Below are 20,925 nucleotides of genomic sequence, written 5' to 3' on the forward strand. Positions count from 1 at the left end.
TTCTCTCCTCCTATGCACGTCTTCTCGCACACGCACAGGGGAAAGGGCATGCCTTCACTTGCCCTTCTTCTTCCCTTTCTTGGGACGGGTGACGTACCCTGGCATTTGGAGGCTCGTCTTTCTGTAACGTTGGACGGCAGGCACGACGAGGCAAGTGCGTTGCACAAACACACGTTTATTCACACACGTAAACAAAAAGCGCAAGTAGCGCACAGCGAACTACAACACACGTAACACAGAACTAACACAGGCTTACGACAAAGACGACCACGAGACATTGCGTGAGTGCACGTTAAATAAACAAACTACACATTCCCCAGTGATAACGAGACGAGCCACAGGTGAGACCGACGAACACGCACACATACACAACCACACCCACGGAACTACATACATGGTTCTAACCCGACGTAAACACAAACACACGCCCAAAGGGAGGGGTCCGGAGCTGTTCCGTGACAATATGTTAATGGTAACACTACATGTTGCAAATTGATAACTCATTACGTGTGTGATAACTTTTCATCATGCATTTGATGTTACTTAGTAAATTATTAAGTACTTAGAGATGAGACATAAGTATTAGGAGTTTATCATATTACTTTTAAAATATAAGTGAATGCTGTAACATGAAGCAGTAGAGAGGTAGACGCAAATGCTGAGCGGAATGAGATTTATTAAGGTCAAATCCAGTATCTCAGTCCTTAGAGCAGTCCAGGGTCATATAGACAACACAAACATATCCACAAGACATGACAAACAGAAAAACATAAAACACGACAGAGGCTAAGGCAAATCAAACCCCTACTCGGGCTACATACAATATAGGCCATTGATGTGGCCACCGTTCTTGTGGCACCATGGTAGGTAATATCGCTAGCTGTTTACAAACACTCACCACACGGGCCACCTCTACTGGCACTCCTGCTCCTGAAACAGGAGGTTGACATATCGCTCATCCAGAGCCTTACACCAGCGACTCAGAGCAATGAGAGTTATTTATAGTTCAATGTGATATATATTTCACCTACTAGCCTAATCTGTCTGGCCCGGCTAAAGTGGCCTTTATTGTCTCACTTCTTACGGTCAAGTTCCGCACCTTGGCTGTGGGCACAGGATCCAGGACCGATCCAGCATTGGTGGATGTTTTTGTTAACAGGCTTTACCCAGAATTGCAAGCCGAACATTTGTGTAAAAAGGACGTTTCTTCAATGAATGAGATAGTATGGCTGGCCATTACATATGACTGTCTGATCAAGGACAGGGAACTCTCCCTTGTGCAGCCCCTCAGAGAACTGAAGGCACTCCAGCGTGACTGTCTCCGGCCCTCTTCGCCTTAATGTGACCTTCGCTAAACATTTGAATGCACATAACCAACTGTTCAATGTTTCTGTACTTTTTGCACAACTTGCTGTTCTCTAACAAGGAGCTTAACGGCAATATTCACAACAGGCGTTTGATCCATGAATCAACCAATACATTTCCTGGTTCAATTAGAATTGGTATTTAAACAGTCCTCCTCATCATGCTGTTCACATTTTGACATCATGAGTCCAAGATGACACCTAAGAAATAATGGTCAACAGTACCTCACCATTGTGAGGCTTCAAACAGGATGTTCTCATACAGAAGTGTCCACATGAGCTTAGAATGTCACAGAGTGTCATCAGCAGGTTGAAAGCCAAAACTGAAAGACAGGAGGGGTGAAAAAGAGATGTAGGCAAAACCTGATGGAAGGAGGAGCCAGACGTGACATTAGGGGGTTACATGATACACTATGAATTAAAAACAAAATCAAAATCGGTAACACTTTATTTTAAGGAACACAAATTAGGCACTTATTAATGTCTTATTATTTGCTTAATAAAGCCTTAATTCGACATTTGTAAATGATTTATTCACTGCTTATTAGGCTTTATTCTGTGTAAGTGTTATTGGCGCTTAATTAGGGGTCTGTTATGTGGAAATGACTAATAATGGCTATATTAGTACTTATAGTGCACAATAAACAGTTATGTTAGCACCCTGTTAAGCAGATTATTAAGCATTAACTATTAGCTAATTCTACATGTTATTAGTGTATAATTGGCAGTTTGTGAGTTTGGCAGGGTTACGACTGTGCTGGAGTTTATTGAGTTAATAAAGGCTTAATAAGTCACTAATAGACCAAGAAGTGTACCATATTCTAAAGTGAGGTTCTGTTCATCACTAATTAGACACTAAAAAGCACAAAATAAACATTTAATAAGTCAATCTCCATCAGCATTTAGCTAATACGAGCTTAATAAGTCACTAATAGACCAAGAAGTGTACCATATTCTAAAGTGAGGTTCTGTTCATCACTAATTAGACAATAAAAAGCACAAAATAAACATTTAATAAGTCAATCTCCATCAGCATTTAGCTAATAAGAGCTTAATAAGTCACTAATAGACCAAGAAGTGTACCATATTCTAAAGTGAGATTCTGTTCATCACTAATTAGACACTAAAAAGAACTGAATATACCGAACTGATAAAGAACTCTCACAGATTCAGAACCTGTTCATACTTTATTTGCAATACAATCTATGATGTCAGTGTGTGTTCAATATAGTCAATTTTGGTTAGAAAGAGTTTATCATTTCAGTTAATTAATTAATTAATTGTAGGTGCTATCACAAAGAACCAAAAACATGCAAAAGAAAGAAGCATGTTAAAATAAAATGTATTTAAGCCAGTAACTAATGATCCAGAGTCTAAGATCTCAATTACAAATAAAATCATTTAGAAGCTTATGGAACAAATCAAAATAAACACATGCTAAAATAAAGTTTACAATATCTTATCAATATCTAATATCTAACACTTAAATGAAAACACTAACATCCACCATTAATGCATTGGGACAAATATGGACCATTCCACAATTTCAACCTCATACAGTATATTGTTTTCTTATGTCATGCAAAAGCATGCCAAGGGGACCTCCACTGTGCTTATTTCCCCTCCAGTAGGTCCATTCTATTAAATCCAAATGTTCCTTCAGGGATATTTCAGACCTGTTGCCTCGTAGTCGCCATACAGAGGATTTGCAGACTCCCCACATCCGCTCAATGTTTTGGGTGTGTGCTCCAGTCATAGGGTCAACAAAAGACTCTTTATGATTGACTATGAGATGAAGATCCCTCATTCTCAAGACAGCTGTATGCTCTCCATCCATCTGATATCATTGTGCTCCCATGCTTCACATACTTCTTCAGGATGGGCATCAGGTGTCTTGTGGATCTGTTCTTCACAATGTGTAACACAGGTCTCCTCCCCTGATTCCGAACACCCAGCATCCCAAACACCCAGGAATTTCGGTTACTGCTTCTTCCCCTGTTGTACTAAATGCAAAAACAAATGTTTAAAATGTAATATATATATTTTTTCAAACCAAATATCATGGAAAGATACTTATCACTCTACTATGGCCAAAGATTAAGCATGAGACAAATACTTAATGTAATTTATATAAAATTAGTTCAATACAGAATCTGGCCTTATAATGTACATGATAGAATTCTGACATGACTAATTTGAAAGTGAAAATAGAACACATGTTTAATGCCCTTACCACAGTCAGTGGTTACTTAAGGGTCTTAGATCTACAATTGCAGATCTTCTTTCCTGAAGGTTTGACGACCTAACCATATTTAACACACTCATACAGATAACTACTGGTGTCTGAAGCCAGTAATTAAATGAGCCAGGTTCAACTGAATAAAGTTGGAGCTGAAATCTGCAGGAAGCAAGATGTGTAAGAGTACATTTGATGACCACTGTCCAAGTAACAAAAACACAAAACAGACATGGCTGAATAAACTTACTTTGCGTTTGTGGCCAAACTTGCTTTCATCAATCATTACAACTTCACGTGTGCTTCCGATTCTCTGCCTTTTATCTCTCCTCATTCTTTTCATGGCAAATTTGCACACCTTGCGAAGTTTGCTAGCCAGTTTGCTCAAGGTTGTGGAACTTCGTGTAATGCCCTCCTGAAGCATATCTATCTGGCGAAGGCGGAGCCCTTGGGCAAATCTATATAAAAATGTGTGGATATAAAGAAAGATACTATGTAATTACATTACATTTGATGTTGTACATAAATGATAACTGGGTGTAAGATGAAATCAGATTTAATAATTCTTTTCCACAGCAAATGCTATGATTAATCAAATCTGAATTAAACAGTATTTATAAATCAGCACTCAATTTCATTTTCTTTTTAACTTGATCTTACCAACCTCAACTTGCTATTTGCAATTCTGAGTACTGTGAACTTTGGTGTTTCACACCTATAGTTGGATGGAATTACTTAAAAGGTTTGGAGCATTTTTTGGTTTGTTTGTTTTGTTCACACTGAGAAAAATCCGAAACGTGAACCGAAATGTGGCAAAAAAAAAAACAAAAAAACATGACCATGTTCTCTCTGTTTATTGGTCAGAATTGTCTGGGGTGGAAGAAGAAAGTAAATAAGAACATAAATATAGTAAATAAAGTCAGATCACACCTCTCCAGAGTTTTGGCCCGCATCTTACCATATTCAAACCTGCCCAAACGAATCAAGGGTGAAAATGAACCAGAGTCTATTCAGATGAGTAGTAATAAGGGTTAGTTTCCCAGACAGGGAATAAGTCTTGTCCTGTACTACACAGAACTTTGAGTGCTTTTCATTGAAAGAAAAATATAGTCTGTATGACTAAATTATGAGTCTAAATAACACAGTAGTAAACAGGTTCATAGATTTTAAGTCTCTGTGGACTTATAAATAACTAGCTTGAAGTAAGAAGTACTCTGTAAAATGATTGTTGCATAATAATGGCCATTTATCAGCTGTATTATCCTGTATTATCATTTTAAGCTGTCTCTTGCAAAAATATTGGCTTCAAATTGAATGAAGGCAACCCTTCTTCCAGATTTATTTTTACAGCATACTTTTTTGTTACCTGCAAATGTAATGAATCCAGGTCTGGAGCTTAACATGAGATTTCTCAAATATAGAGCCCTTTCGGATGGATCTCCGGATAGTCTTTCGGTTGTGGCATTTGTCACGACAAACCCTTGAAATAAAATATATATATATATATATATATATATATATATATATTCTCAGTACAGTCAAGTTAATCATATAGGTCTATTTAGTAACTTTAACCTGAGTTTACTGTAACTGAGTAAGTAGTCATCTGAAAACACTAGTGATTTACATTTGATGGAATTTGGCAGATGCACTTATCCAGTGCAACTTGCATTTTTATCTCATTTTTTATACAAATGAGCAATTGAGGGTTAAGGGCCTTGCTCAGGGGCACCTCAGTCATGGCCTCGGGTCTGGGAATCGAACCCACAACCCTCCGGTCACAAGACCAGTTCCCTAACCGCCAGGCCACGACTATGGAATATTAAAATGCTATTCACTTAATATGCTTTGCATTTCCTGATAACGCCTTTGAAATGTAATTTTCAACCTCACCACGACGCTAAAAATATGTAAATATTCAAATGTTAATGGAGAAATAGCGCCTCTCTTGTTTGCAATAACATTACGATACAAACAGCGCTCAAACTGTGTCAAAATGCATTTTGAAAATGCAATCCGAACTTTGAGCTCAAAGTTGCTTGTAAGAGTGGAACATGTAAATGCCAATGCGTATTACATTTTCATTTGAATATTGACACAGAATAACTTCCATACACGACTGCCCCATTGTAACATGTAAGCAACAAAGTAATTGAATCTGGTGAATCAACGAAAGTAATTAGTAGTGACAAACAATGTGTGTGTGCTGTGGTGTCTGTACAGTTACATGAAATGAAAAAAGCTGCCAACTTACCAATCTGGTTCTTGCTTTTGCCTATACTGGAGCTTCATTTCATGGCGACAGGAAGGACATTTCATATGTCTTTTGATTAGTCTATTTTTCATTAGCCAATGAAAAAATGTTTTGTTTTTTGCAGAATGTATTTTATGCATTAAATCATAATGCGATGCCATGTCTACAAAAATTCTCTCTGTATGGCTCTGGTCCCGCTTTCCTGTCTGAGCCAATCAGAGTGTTACCTTTACCCGCGCAAGTAATACGCATGTGCATTTAAACATGTAAAATAATTATATTTATATAAAACATATAGCTTGTTTTCATGTGTATTTTACAATAATACAAAGAATAATAAAAAATAAAATAATAGGAAGAATAGGAAGGTAGAAAGGAGGAGGGGAATAAATTGCACATCGCTAGAAGCGTGGGAACAACGCACAGTCGTACACTGTCGAACTGCGAAGAAGCTCAGAAGCAGAGAGAGATGGTGAGTACTGTTTAGCTAACCAATTGGTTTAACCTTAACTTTAACTTGTTTTGGGGATTGGTATTCATGTCCAGCGCTTACACATACACAAAAATAACACTGGAAAACGAGTGTAAACGAATTGTTAGGCTAATATTTACTACATTTGGTTAAATCAACTAGCTGGCGAACTAGCATGTATCTAGGTGGCTAGTGGTAACTAACAGCTAACTAGCTAGCTAGCCATTGTAGCTAGCTAACGTGTATAACGTTTAGCTCGGCAACATTAATCAATAATTGTCATACACTGCCTGGCCAAAAAAACATCGCCACCTGGATGTAACTTAGCAAACAGGTACTAGCCTCCTATTGGATAATTACTGCACGGGCGATTATTTTTCAGCTGGCAACACGTTATTTAACCCCAACTGGTGCAATGAGTTGTTTCTCATGCGAAGGGAACTCAAGGGATTTGGACAGAACAGCTGTGTAGCCTTATGAAAACCACTAATCAGTTAGGCTAACCGGAAAAAGGCTTCAATTTGTTAGGGAGCATAAGGATTGGACTCTGGAGCAATGAAAGAAGGTTATGTGGTCTGATGAGTCAATTCTGGCCGTTCGATTCATTCACAGAATCTATATAGCGTGTTGGCCAGAGTACCCACATTTGTGGTATTGATGGAGTGTTAAATGAAAGCTCAAATTTTAACTAATATAAATGCACATGTACGTTGTTTAATTAATGCTGTTATTCTTTATCTTTGGCTGTCTTTATGTGCAATTTCTATTGTAAAATCTTAAAATGTCACAATTTAGTGAACTTGATTTGCTTGTGGTGTGTTTTTAATTTCAACGTTAAAGTTATCACTGTAATCCACAGGCTAAAAGGCGGGCAAACAAACAACTTAAAGCCCTTGGAACTGAAGAGGACATAGTTACTAAAGAAAATGAGTGCCAAGAAGGAAAAGGTAAGAAAAAAATAACATTCATGAGAGTCCTCTATAAAAGTTACTTGAAAATATTTAAACATTTGATGGTACTATTTTCCTGTATAAATACAGTACTGGACCAGGGGACAAGGGACAAGGGAAACTCTCCAGGATCAAGTAGAAGCATCACATCAGACTTCAGTAAGCAGTCAACTTGTAAAATAGTAAATGTCTATAATGCCATGTGTGTGAAAAATAAAAAATAATGTTAAGAAACATTTTTATTTCTTATTTAAAAATAACAAACTGTTATTTTGTTATGATTATTTTTGGCTGCAAATATGAATCCCATTACCCTCCAGGTTTTTTTTTTGTGAACATTGATGTATTTATGTTTTTAATTTGTTGTTCTTAATTCTAGGCACTGCCTCTTCAATGTCTAAATGTGAATTTCTGGAAGAAAAGTTAAGATGGCAAGAAAAAAAGATAAGGGATTTAGAAGATGAGAGAGACTTTCTTAGGGGCCAGCTCCAAAACAAAGGTTTGGAGGTACACTCAAGGATCATTGTAGGTTTTTTTTTTTTTTAGTTTTCCGAACTCTTAGTTAAAAATTTTGGAATGACTTAGCTTTATTTATTTTTTAGAAATTACCTGAACCAGAAATGACATTGCAGGGTCTGCAGAAAGGGTGCAAAACTTTAATAATGCTTAGTATTCCGTATTCTCATACTTAAAAGAATCAGCATTTCTTAATCCCCTTTCCCTCGTAGTACTTAAATTTATTCATAACCTACAAGCATGCAAATTTTAGACCGTCAAAACTGATATGGTCATTCTAGCTGAATCCTGGTCTGTCTAGTATTATTTTTCTATTATAAAAGTAATTTAATTTCATGTCTGTCATAAATTTTTACAATAAACATTTGTCTAATTATATTTTTGTGGTATAATATGGTATAATAATGAGAAAATATATGTAGATCGTTGGCTCATTGCCTCTGCAACTGTGCTGGAAAGGCACAGCCAGTTTAACAGTGTCAACAAATTTAAAACCTTTGGGAAACAGTTGCAATACTGTTGTTCTTAAAGTTGTTTGGAAATGTATTGGGTCAGTTGTTAGCATTAAATGCACCAAGAACATTTGTGAAAAGTAGTACATTTTCAATGTTTTTTTTTAATGTAATCAACTTTTTTTATGAAAAGAAGTGTGATTGAAATGACACATTTAAGTTATATAAATTCAGAATCCTTTTAGATTGCACTTAAATACTTATAAATCACTTGTTTTCTGAGCATTTACAGTTTTTGCAAAATGGCTAAACATTTAAATGAATGTCATATGTCTGTACATAGGTATGATCCTGTAAATAAGGACATCAAAGTCAGTGTAGATGATTCTTCATCTGAATCATCTAGTTCACCTGGAATCAGTGACTCTTCGGAATCTGATAAGGCTTACAAAAAGGCAAAAAAAAAGAAGAAGCACATGAACAAAGTAGCAAAACACTTTCATGCTAGAGGTAAGTTAAAAGACTTGTCCTGACTGAATTGCTCATAGTAACGGGAGTAACAACAACACAGTGTACTGCATAGTGATCATCTATCTAACTATGACTAAAGTCTCTAAGACACAGGTTTCATTATCAGTTCTCCAGTTAGTAAACCTAGTAACAGCGGTTCAGCTGAGTTTGTCAGACAGACCTGCGTGTGTTGTACTGTGTTGAACAGAATGGTAGTTAGCATTAGCTATGATGTATCTAAGTGAAGTCTTCTGATTAACTGTGCTAAACATTGTTTAATTGTCAGACTGTTTAACATTTACTGTATGACTGACTTGCTGCTACTTTTTAGTCAAAGTACAGTGGGGCAAAAAAGTATTTAGTTTTCCTCAAGAGAGGTCTGTAATTTTCATCATAGGTACACTTCAACTATGAGAGACAAAAAGAGAGAGACAAAATCCAGGAAATCACATTTGTCACGTAGGGCTACGCCCCCCTCTCCCCGCTGTCACTCCAATGTCTGTTCCTCGTGTTTTCTGTTATTCCTTGCCTGTTTATCCCGCCCTGCTCGTTGTCTCCGTGAGTCCTCGTTTGTTTCCACGCCCCCGTGTCATTGTTATCACCTGTTCCTTGTTTCAGTTCTATGTATTTAAGTCCCGTCATTCCCCCAGTCGAGTCATCCGTGGTTTTGTTCTATCAGTCAGTTTGTGCTTTCACGTTCGCTGTTTTTCTAGCCCTGTGTTTCCCGTCATCTGTTTGTTCCTGCCTGGTCCGTGAGTCTTCCCTGTTCTCGTCTCGTCATGCCTGTTTCTTGTTCTTGTTCGGACTGCTTGCACGTTATGACCCCTGCCCGTTCTATCGACTCTGGTTTTGGTATTCCCTGTATTAAATCTCGCTCATCTCTGCATTTGTGTCCGTCTCCTCGCTCCGTGGCGCGAGCCACGTTACAACATTGTAGGATTTTTAAAGAATTTATTTGTAAATTATGTTGGAAAATAAGTATTTTGTCAATAACAAATTCAATGTAGAAGTGCAATCACACTCTTATTCAGAATCTGACCAAGTTGGCTGTAGGTCAAATTAAACATTAAATGTATTTTTTGTTTGTGATCAAAATGAGTTTAAACAATGTGCTGGTTGGCTTCAGCATCATGCCAAGCCACTGTTTAGTGGAGTGATACAGTTAATACAGCTAAAATAGTCAGATTACGTGGCTATTAATTAGACGTAATTTATATACTCCATGGCTAAAAAGCTAAAGTATTCGTAAAAGCTGTCAATGGTCTACGTAATCCCCAACATTCCATGTCACCACCTTTTTAAAAGGAAAAGTGCAGGGTTTAGAGAAAGCAGTTTTTTTTTTTTCAAAAAAAATTCCACACCTCGTCTGCTGACCTTAAAGCTTGTCAGACATAGCAACATTAAACGTTGGTTGGTTAACAAATCAAGTGCAGTGTACTACATTTAATGACTTTGTTACTTTTATTATTAAAAGTTTTTGTTTTTTAAAAGTGGTTTTTTTTCCAGCTCAAAGTCCTGAGGAGGTCATCATTCGATACCGCAAGGTGCTCAAGACTTTTCAGAGGGTACGCACCATGACTGAAGCATTCAACCGCCATAATGTTGACCGCGGAACAATTGCTTTCACTGCGGCAATTGCAGAACTTGCGATTGTTGATCCCAAAGCTTATGAAAGTCTTGCTGCTATGTCAACAAAAGAGACCTTGGCTGCATTTGCAAAAAAATGTGCAGCCCACATCAATGAAGAAACAAAGAACAAGATTGAAGACATGAAGGCAAAGGGACAGCTTCTTCCCATTCGCTGAAAATGAGTTATTTGTTGAAAATAAGGTATAACCAAAATATGTAGGCTCTGTTTTTTGTTGTTGTTTTAATATATTTGGGAATAATTTTACATATTTGGGAATGTTTTAATATATTTGGGAATAATTTTACATATTTGGGGATGTTTTTGTATATGTGGGAATAATTTTATATATTTGGAACAATTTAGTATATTTAGGAATGATTTGGTATATTTGGGAATTATTTTTACAGACTTTCTAGTTTTTTGTAACAAGTATAATTAAAGTCATGTTCATGTTGCCTTTGCTGTTACTGTTGCCATTTTAGCTATATTGGTATCTGCACATAAAACCAGTCAGTATTTCTGCATTTTAAATTTAGAAGTTGAGAGTCTACATCTAACAGAAAATAAAACTGCTTGAATTCAAAAGAGAGTAAACATGCTAAAATGTGTTTTCTGTTATTCCATTAAGACAATTGCATTTTTGACATTCAACTTCTGTACATGGGAGGTTAAATACACAGTTCTTTTTAGTGTCTAATTAGTGATTAACAGAACCAGGGTTCCCGCGGGGTCTTAAAAAGTCTTAAAATGTCTGAAATTCAAAACTTTAAATTTAAGGCCTTAAAAGACTTAAAAAACAGCCAGATTTTCATCCAAGGTCTTAAATTTAATTTAGTCAGGTCTTAAAATTTTACCTTAGTTAATTTTAGAAAAGTGTAGTTTAATCGAAACGTCCGGAAGTCAGTTCTGTGTTGTCTGTGTTTGTGCGGGGCTACAGGTGTTGGTACGTGTTAATTAATTAAACTACAAAACCCATAATAACCGCAGGCAGGAAACGGCCCTTGTCACGAAAAGCCTTCACGCAATTTTGTGCCTCATCCCCGCCGTTTTCGCTATCGTCAGTGCCGGGTCCCGCCGGACTCCACCGCAGTATCACTAGTGCTTCGGCTAATGATATTCGGGCTACATTAGGATAGAGTGACGGCAATGTTCCCTGGTTCGAATATCGCGAAAAAGTTTTCGTGTGGACTAAACAAATCGCATATATAGCTAGATTTGGCTTGGCAGACTTCATCAAGAGAGAGTTGATACGCTCTTACCGGGCCGTATGTGTTAATGTTCGATGAAAGCTTTAATTCAACCACAAAATCCAAACAGCTGGATCTTCATGTTCGGTTCTGGAGCAATGGATATGTGCAATCGAGGTACATGGGCTCTCATTTCATGGGCCATGAAACAGCGCAGGATCTACCAAAACTTATCAAAGTAAGTGATCCTTACTTATGCTCCACAGTCTTCTTTTCAATGTGTTAACCATTTTATACAATTAGGCTACAATACAAAAACATCTCAGAACCATGTACTGTCCATGGCATTGAGTTAGAGAAATGTTTCAATGCATGCTAAATCCCAGCTAGAGGAAATAAAAATATATTTACTGTGTTAAATCATGTAAAATGTAAAAAAAAACAACTATGCCCTGTAGATGGGTTATGTCATGTTTTGAAACATGTTCCACTGTCCCATGCTCTGTTTCATGGATTGCACATGGTTTTATTTACATTGTACTGATGTATTGCCTTTTAGTGGGCATAGGGTAAAAACAGGTAGTGTGTCCCAACGTTTTCAATGTTAACATTCAAATTCATATTCAGCATGGCTAGACAAAGTAAGTTGGTTTCATCGGGATAATAAATAGAAAAGAAGGTAGGGGGTTAAAAAAGTTTTGTGTGTTTTAAGATACAGATGGCCTGGGGAAATAAAATTCTGAGCCTTTATTTAATTAGTTAATTTTATAATTTCATTTATTTCAGTAATTTAACCAAAATGTAACATTTAATAAATTTTATCAGCTGCAGGGTGTGAGGATTTTGGTCAAACCATGCCTTAGACATACTTGAAGATAGGCTGAGTCTACATGTTGTTAAATGTATAATGTGTGTATGATTATTTAATTTGATGGTGTACGTCTATCTTTTTATTTCTTATTTTCCAACAAGGAGGTGGAGGCAGAAAACATGCAAGAGGACACAACTGGCACACACAGACTCATATGTGACTGTCACAATGCATGGAGGTGTCACAGGTTCCCCTCACCAAGGAACTCTTAGCATCTGTGGGTGCAGCACGGTCAAAATACTGACTCTTTCTGGATCAGGAATGAATCAGGAAAGAAAAGGAATCCCAGAGCCAGAAAAGAAAGCTGACTGAGCAGTCTTTAGAGGACCTTAAGAAAAGGAAGAAAAGCTTGGAAGACATATCCACTTGTCTTGCTAGAGTGGCAAATTCTCTTGCAGAAGAAGCTGAGGGCAAGGCTGGATCCAAGATGGCTCAGCTCCTTTCCAAGTCAAATGCTGAGATTGGTACTGAAAAGGAAGAACTCAGAGATATGTAGGGTGAGGTTGTATGTAGATATGCTAGTGTTGTGTTGGTAAGGTTGCTTGGGTTTAGAATGTTACTATTTTGATTATGTTTTAATATTGAATTAATGTAATCCTGTAACTAAATTAATCAAAATAAAATGTTTTAAGAGTTTCTGGGATCATTGGATTGTTTGTGGTAATATGTTGTGTTGGTCTTAAATTTCACTGAGAATGGTCTTAAAAGGTCTTAAAAAGTCTTAAATTTAACTCACTGAAACCTGCAAGAACCCTGAGAACCTCACTATAGAATATGGTACACTTCTTGGTCTATTAGTGACTTCTTAAATGTTTATTTTGTGCTTTTTAGTGTCTAATTAGTAATGAACAGAACCTCACTTTAGAATATGGTACACTTCTTGGTCTATTAGTGACTTATTAAGCTCGTAGTAGCTAAATGCTGATGGAGATTGACTTATTAAATGTTTATTTTGTGCTTTTTAGTGTCTAATTAGTAATGAACAGAACCTCACTTTAGAATATGGTACACTTCTTGGTCTATTAGTGACTTATTAAGCCTTTATTAGCTCAATAAACTCCAGCACAGTCGTAACCCTGCCAAACTCACAAACTGCCAATTATACACTAATAACATGTAGAATTAGCTAATAGTTAATGCTTAATAATCTGCTTAACAGGGTGCTAACATAACTGTTTATTGTGCACTATAAGTACTAATATAGCCATTATTAGTCATTTCCACATAACAGACCCCTAATTAAGCGCCAATAACACTTACATAGAATAAAGCCTAATAAGCAGTGAATAAATCATTTACAAATGTCGAATTAAGGCTTTATTAAGCAAATAATAAGACATTAATAAGTGCCTAATTTGTGTTCCTTAAAATAAAGTGTTACCACAAAATCAGTTACTAATTACTTTGTGACGTTGGGTGCGAGGCGAAGGACGAGACACGAATCCTTCTGTGGCGACAGACAGTCACTTTTATTTATAACAATTATTGCGCAATCTAGCGCACATGGAACACGTAAACACAGAGACGTGTAACGTTAGACAACGACGAGCACAGGACACTGCGCAAGCGCACATTAAATAGACAAACCACATTAGCCCCATTTGATTACGAGACAAGTCACAGGTGAGACGGATTATCACAAGACACAACCACAACCACGAAGATCCACAGACGCAGACGATGCACGTGGACAACGTAGACACACGCCCAAAAGGGAGGGGCCGGGGTCCTCAACGTGACATACTTGAACATGTGTAGTCATTTACCTCTTAAAATATCAACTGTATCATCAGACGTAGTTCCACTTACAATATATTTTTATATTTTATTTTTCTGTCTATTGAAGTCGCCAAATGTTGCTGGCGTTATCTGGATCAGAACCGTCCCAATATTCCTGTGTGTTCCTCACTGTGTGTTCCTCACTGTGCAATCCTCACTGTGTATTCCTCACTGTATTCCAGTAATCCAGTTCCAGTAATGATATGTTTTACTTTTTTCTGTACATTACAGGGGCCAAGCGACGACGCCATAGTCCAGATGGCCACCATCCCAATAGTAAGTAGAACACACTTTTATGATTCATGTAATATGTGATCCACTCACTGTGTATTCTACATGTTTATTAGTCCAACCCCTAAGTAATGGTAGCTGAATGGTAAACCTGTGACAATGCAGGCTATTGTTTACAGCAAAGAACTTTATAAAGTATATGTTTGCTTCTCTTTCAGTATTTGGTAGTGTTGCCCTCTTATCATTGTTGGTATATGGTTGGTATGTTTGTTTTCGCTGGCCGTATTTGGTACTGTTGCGCTTACCATTGTTGGTATGTGCTTCATTGCTGTTTATAGTTTTGATAACTTTCTTTCCCATCGTTGTTGGCATTCATGTTGAAGAATTACAAGTATTCACAAGTATAATTTTCTCTGTCGTTTTGAATTGATTCAGTTTAAGCGGATGCGAAGTGGCTATGTGAGCCATGTAATTTATGTTAATTGAAGCAAGGGGTGGGTTTACATAGTTTTCTTCCTCCCACTCCTTTTTGAGTAGAGAAAATAAATGATTTGTGTTAATTTAATGTTAATTTATGTTAATTACATTTTACTTTGTCTTTATCTACTTTACTTTATTTTGTTTGTTGTTAATTTAATAATGTGTTACTATATTGTTGTCTTGATGTCTGTATTATATATCCTCTGCTCAAAATTTAAAAAAAGCTATACAAAGTTGGGTAGGTATATCTTGGGTAAATTGGGTAGGTATATCTTAGACCCTGAGCTATTTGAGAAGCAAGTTCCCCTATTTTCTTAGCAACTATATTTTGGAGTCAGATAAAGCAGGGTGGGTACTTGAAAATTGTAACTAAAACCCCTATAAGGCAATGCATTCAACTCCAGAATACATCTGGTCAAAGAAAGAAATGGGGCAGAGGATTTGGAAACTTGAGACAGAGTGTCATCAGAATCACCCTGTTTGACAGAGATAGGTTCAGATCTATGGCTCCCCGTACTGATGTACTGACATCAAATCAAATCAAATATATTTGTATAGCGCTTTTCACAACACATGTTGTCACAAAGCGCTTTACAGGATTTACAAGTTTTAACAATACTATGGGTCCAGATCCCTAATGAGCAAGCCAAAGGCGACAGTGGCAAGGAAAAACTCCCTATGATGGTGGGGAATAGGAAGAAACCTTGGGAGGACCAAGACTCAAAAGGGAACCCATCCTCCATTGGGCGGCCCATTAACACACAAATTACACAAAAACAAAAATACTCGCACTCGTCCTCGTAGACACTCGCACACGAACCCCCCCGTTCAACAACTTTTGGTTCGATAGATGCGTATCAATCTGGTAGCCCTCCACAATAATTGGTATCCAAGAAGTAGCTCTCAGTTTCAAAAAGGTTGGTGACCCCTGTCATATATATTTAATAAAATGCAAATGAAGATATAGCTCCTTTGTTAACAAAACCATATTTAATAAAGTTTATATTAAATTATATTTTTGTACAACTTTGGCCTTTTTTGATGGGTTGTCTTAAGTTTTGCCTTCTATTTACCAATGTTCCTTGAATGAAAAAAGACTGCCATACAGATGTCTTAATGTGTTGTTAAGGTTAGTTCAGGTAGTGAGTTTTCACATGAAAACTGGAGTGTGTGCTTCAACTATCAGGGGATCACACTCTACAGCCTCAGAGAAGAGGTATGCATCTGCTATAGGCCACCCAGTCCCTGTACAAACTTAACAGAAGGGTTGCATGTCTGGCAGCAAATCAAACTGGTTTTCAGTTGGGTTGGACTCCACCAGGGCTGCCCTTTGTTACAGATTTTTTTCATAAATTTTATAGACAGAATTTTTTGGCATAGCAAAGTGGTGGAAGGAGTCCAGTTTGGTGGCCTGATGATTCCTCAACAGCTTTATGTGGATGATGTGGTCCTGCTGGCATTATCAGGCCAAGACCTTCAACTCTCACTGGATCATAGCTGAGATGAGAATCAACACCTCTAATCCTGACACCATGGTGCTGGAGGAGTTCAGGTACCTTGGGATGTTGTTCAGCAGTGAAGGAAGGGTGAAGAGGTGGATTGGTGTGGTGTCTGCAGTGTTGCTGTTCCTCCACATAGAGGATACAGCTGAGGTGGTTCAGGCATCTGGTCTGGATGCCTCCTGGGAGCCTCCGTGGGGTTTATAAAAATGGTACAAGTATCTGTGATCATCACATCTGGGTGGATGTACACTGAGAATATGGACAACATTCCCAATGTGTTCCCCATGAGCTGGTCATGTGTATTTACTGTGTAAAACTAGATCAGAAATGTTCTCATTTTCCACAGTTAAAATGTTAGGAGACTCTATTGGCAGTAGGCTGTTCTGATATCAGAAATAAAATATTGTGGTCATAGTTTATAAACCACTATATAAAAATATTTATTTATTTTCCTATTTATTTTCCAATGTCTGATATGTGGTTTGTTTGCTGACTGTTGTGCCCATAAACATTAGGAGAAGATTTTGCTGCTATCAGTCTGGACTAATATTACAAATGCAGTGTTACTGGTCATGGTTCATAAACTGTTGTTTATTTTTTATTACAGTGTCTGATCTGAGGATTGTGATACTGGGGAAGGATGTTCACTTACATTAAACACTACGATTCTAAATCAGTGTAATACATTTACCGACATCTAATTATTTTATCTAATTTCTGTTCCCTCCTTCTGTTCTCTCCCTCTGTTCTCTCCCTCTGTTTCTCTCTTTCTCCCTCTGTTTGGTCTCCCCTGTTTTTCATGGCTACCGCGGAGGAACGGGCTCTCGTCAAGCTCGGCTCGGAGCTGGAGAAGTTGGGTCGACAGATCGAGCGTCTTCTGGAGAAGCAAGCGGAGCTCACCCAGGAGAAGACCAGGCTCGAGGCCGCCCGCGACGCTGCCTACTCGGCCGTCTCCACTCCCTCGTCACGGCGGCTCAGCGCGACTGCCATCTTGACCCGTGCTCCAGGCTGGGAGCGCCAGCGAGGACGCGGAAGGCAGCCGGCGTCGTCACCCCTACCTCAGCCGGACTTCTCCTCTGCGAACCCGTTCGAGGTGCTCAGCTCCGGGTCCTCCACCTCGCCCTCACCAGCGCCGGCACCAAAGAAGAATAAAGGCGGTATCCTCGTTATCGGCGACTCGATTACACGACACTTGAAGGTCGATCTGCCAGGCGCAAAGAGAAACCCCACTGTGTCCTGTTTTCCAGGCGCTCGTGTCCTGGACGTGGCCAGGCGGCTTCCCTCGGCGCTGAAGCAGCGAGATGACTTCGGCACCGTCGTCCTTCACGTGGGGGCTGTCGACACCTTCGCCCGGCGCAGCGAGATCCTGAAGGACCACTACCGCTCGCTTCTGGACACCGCACGGAAGAAGACGTCGGCCAGGCTTGTTGTCTCCGGTCCGCTTCCAACATTCCGGCGAGGGTGCGAGTTGTTTAGCCGTCTTTTCTGTCTCCACAGTTGGCTCCGGGACACCTGTGGCAGCGTCGGCGTGGACTACGTCGACAACTGGGAGAGTTTCCGTGAGCGTCCGTCACTCTACCGCCGAGATGGACTTCACCCCAGTCGCCTAGGCTCGGCAGTCCTCTCCCGGAACATCGAGGACGTGCTACGCCGAGCCTGACCAGCCACAACAAACCACGCAAATCAGCTAAGTAGAACTTACTTCCCTAACTACCAAACCATTGAGACTGTGTCTGTTAGCCGTGGCAGGTATAAGAATAACAGGGCGATATGTTTTAAAAATCTAATTAAAATTAAATTAAATAATCAACGCGAAGTAAGCAGCAATATTAAGCTAAGGCTAGGACTTTTAAACATTAGATCGCTTGCATCAAAAGCTGTGATAGTAAACGAAATAATCACAGATAACAGACTAAATGCACTCTGTTTAACAGAGACATGGGCTAGAGTGGACGAATATGTAAGTTTTAATGAAGCAGCTCCTCCTGGATACAGTTATGTTCATCAGCCCCGTATCACAGGGCGTGGAGGTGGAGTAGCCACAATATATGACATAGATATAGGTTTTACTGTAAAACCAACCACCTCTATTAACTCATTCGAGGCTCTGATAGGTGAAATAGGCAATAATCTTATAGGCAATAAAACAAAGCTTAAACTAGTGACCATCTATCGACCGCCGGGTCCTTACTCAGAATTTCTTAAGGAATTTGCTAAGTTTCTTTCGGAAATAGTCTTAACCATCGAGAGATTTGTAATTGTGGGTGATTTCAACATTCATTATGAAAATGAATCAGACCCACTGAAAATCGCGTTCGACTCCATACTAGATTCAGTAGGTATAGCCCAAAATGTGACAGGGCCTACCCACCGCTGTAAACACACCTTAGACTTAATACTTACTTACGGATTAAACATAGAACATTTGGCAGTCATCCCCCAAAATGACGCCATTTCAGATCATTCCCTACTAATATATGAAATGGCTTTATACGATGTACATCAGATGCGCCATACAAAAACCACGCGCACTATCACATCCGACACTGCAGCAACATTTATAAACTTACTACCAGAGCTACCGAACACTATGCCACTGCAGCCCAATGAATTAGAACAGGCAACACAACAGTTTTATTACACACTCAGCAATACCTTAGACAGTGTAGCTCCAGTTAAAACAAAATTAATTAGGGAGAAAAAGCTTGCACCATGGTATGACGACCACACCCGTCTTCTAAAACAGGCAGCTCGAGCAGCGGAGCGAAAATGGAGATCCACCTCACTAGAAGTGTTTAGAATCACATGGAAAGACGCCATAGTCAAATACAAACATGCCTTAATAAAAGCTAGAGCCGCATACTATTCGACACTAATAGAAAACAACAAAAATAACCCTAGATTTCTCTTCGCGACTGTATCAAAACTAACAAGAAATATCAACGACACTAGTTCTAATACAACACTTACACACACTAGCGATGAATTTTTAAACTTTTTTAATAATAAAATAGATAATATCCGACTACAGAGTCATAATACATTGCAGCCTAACCTCCAATCCAACCCCAGTAGTTTAGTTATTAGTAACTATGCATCCAAAAATATTACCGAGCTAAATGTCTTCGATCCTATATCGCAAAAAGAGCTCACAACACTGATTAATTCATCTAAGCCTACATCATGTATATTCGACCCAGTTCCAACCCGTCTATTTAAAGACCTACTCCCAGCCATTGCAGGGCCCTTACTTAATATGATTAACTGTTCCCTTAACCTAGGGTACGTGCCCAAACAATTAAAATGCGCCGTAATTAGACCCTTGATTAAAAAACAGAATCTAGATCCGCAGATTCTAGCCAACTATAGACCCATTTCTAATCTCCCATTTATCTCTAAAATTTTAGAAAAAGCAGTTTCCAATCAGTTAAACCACCATCTCCAATCAAATAGTATCCATGAAAAGTTCCAATCAGGATTTAGACCAAACCACAGCACTGAAACAGCTTTACTCAGGGTAGTGAATGATTTACTAATATCGGCCGATAATGGGCTAGTCTCGTTCCTTGTACTGTTAGATCTTAGTGCAGCTTTAGATACTGTAGACCACAACATTTTGCTGGATAGACTAGAAAACACGGTAGGTATTAAAGGAGTCGCACTCTCCTGGTTTAGATCATATTTGACTGACCGCTTCCAATGTGTAAGTGTTAATAATAAAACCTCTAAATCTGTGCAGGTTAAATACGGTGTCCCACAAGGGACAGTCCTAGGACCACTTCTATTCACACTGTACATGTTACCCCTAGGCGAGATTATGCATAAGCACGACATCAGTTTCCATTCCTACGCAGACGACACTCAGCTATATTTATCGGCAAAACCCGATGATTTAGGCGCAAACAGTAAAATAGAGAAATGTGTAGAAGAGATTAAACATTGGATGGCGTGTAACTTTCTAGCACTAAATCCCGATAAAACAGAATTAATAATAGTTGGGTCTAGGGCTGCGAGAGACAAGATACATAATGTAGCATTGAATCTACATTCTTTTACTATAACCCCCAGCGCAGAGGTAAAGAACTTGGGCATCACAATAGACCCAGATCTCTCGTTCAATACACATATTAATAATATAACTAGGGTAGCGTTCTTTCACTTGCGCAACATTGCCAAAATTAGAAACATATTAAATACTAGTGATGCAGAAAAACTAATCCATGCATTCATATCCTCTCGTTTAGACTATTGCAACAGTCTCTTAGCTGGATGTTCTGGTAAATCGATAAACAAACTCCAGCTGGTTCAGAACGCAGCAGCACGAGTTTTAACAAAAACTAAAAAGTTTGATCACATTAGTCCCGTACTATCGTCATTACACTGGCTGCCAATTAGATTCCGTATTGACTATAAAATACTTTTATTAACATATAAAACGCTGCATGGCTTAGCTCCAGACTATCTTAGTGAACTTATTGAACAATATAACCC

At 38.5% G+C, this 20,925-nt stretch overlaps 2 protein-coding genes across 3 annotated transcripts; both read left to right on the plus strand.

Annotated features, from left to right (window-relative positions):
- Positions 1–12: 12 nt before the first annotated feature.
- Positions 13–19,753, plus strand: LOC143517666 (uncharacterized). Of its 2 annotated transcripts, XM_077010408.1 has the most exons (4): positions 13–150; positions 14,453–14,497; positions 17,249–17,591; positions 17,682–19,753. In XM_077010408.1, exons 1-4 carry the CDS (start codon positions 13–15, stop codon positions 18,092–18,094), a joined length of 939 nt encoding a protein of 312 aa, XP_076866523.1. In that variant the 3' UTR covers positions 18,095–19,753. The 2 variants fall into 2 exon arrangements, with proteins under 2 accessions (XP_076866523.1, XP_076866522.1); XM_077010407.1 differs by having other exon boundaries at positions 34–150; positions 17,249–19,753.
- Positions 5,328–10,964, plus strand: LOC143517669 (coiled-coil domain-containing protein 106-like). Its single transcript, XM_077010415.1, has 5 exons — positions 5,328–7,273; positions 7,367–7,435; positions 7,656–7,783; positions 8,588–8,754; positions 10,261–10,964. Exons 3-5 carry the CDS (start codon positions 7,737–7,739, stop codon positions 10,557–10,559), a joined length of 513 nt encoding a protein of 170 aa, XP_076866530.1. The 5' UTR covers positions 5,328–7,273; positions 7,367–7,435; positions 7,656–7,736; the 3' UTR covers positions 10,560–10,964.
- Positions 19,754–20,925: the final 1,172 nt, after the last annotated feature.

Source organism: Brachyhypopomus gauderio, chromosome 6 (genome assembly GCF_052324685.1).
Source record: "Brachyhypopomus gauderio isolate BG-103 chromosome 6, BGAUD_0.2, whole genome shotgun sequence".
NCBI lineage: Eukaryota > Metazoa > Chordata > Actinopteri > Gymnotiformes > Hypopomidae > Brachyhypopomus > Brachyhypopomus gauderio.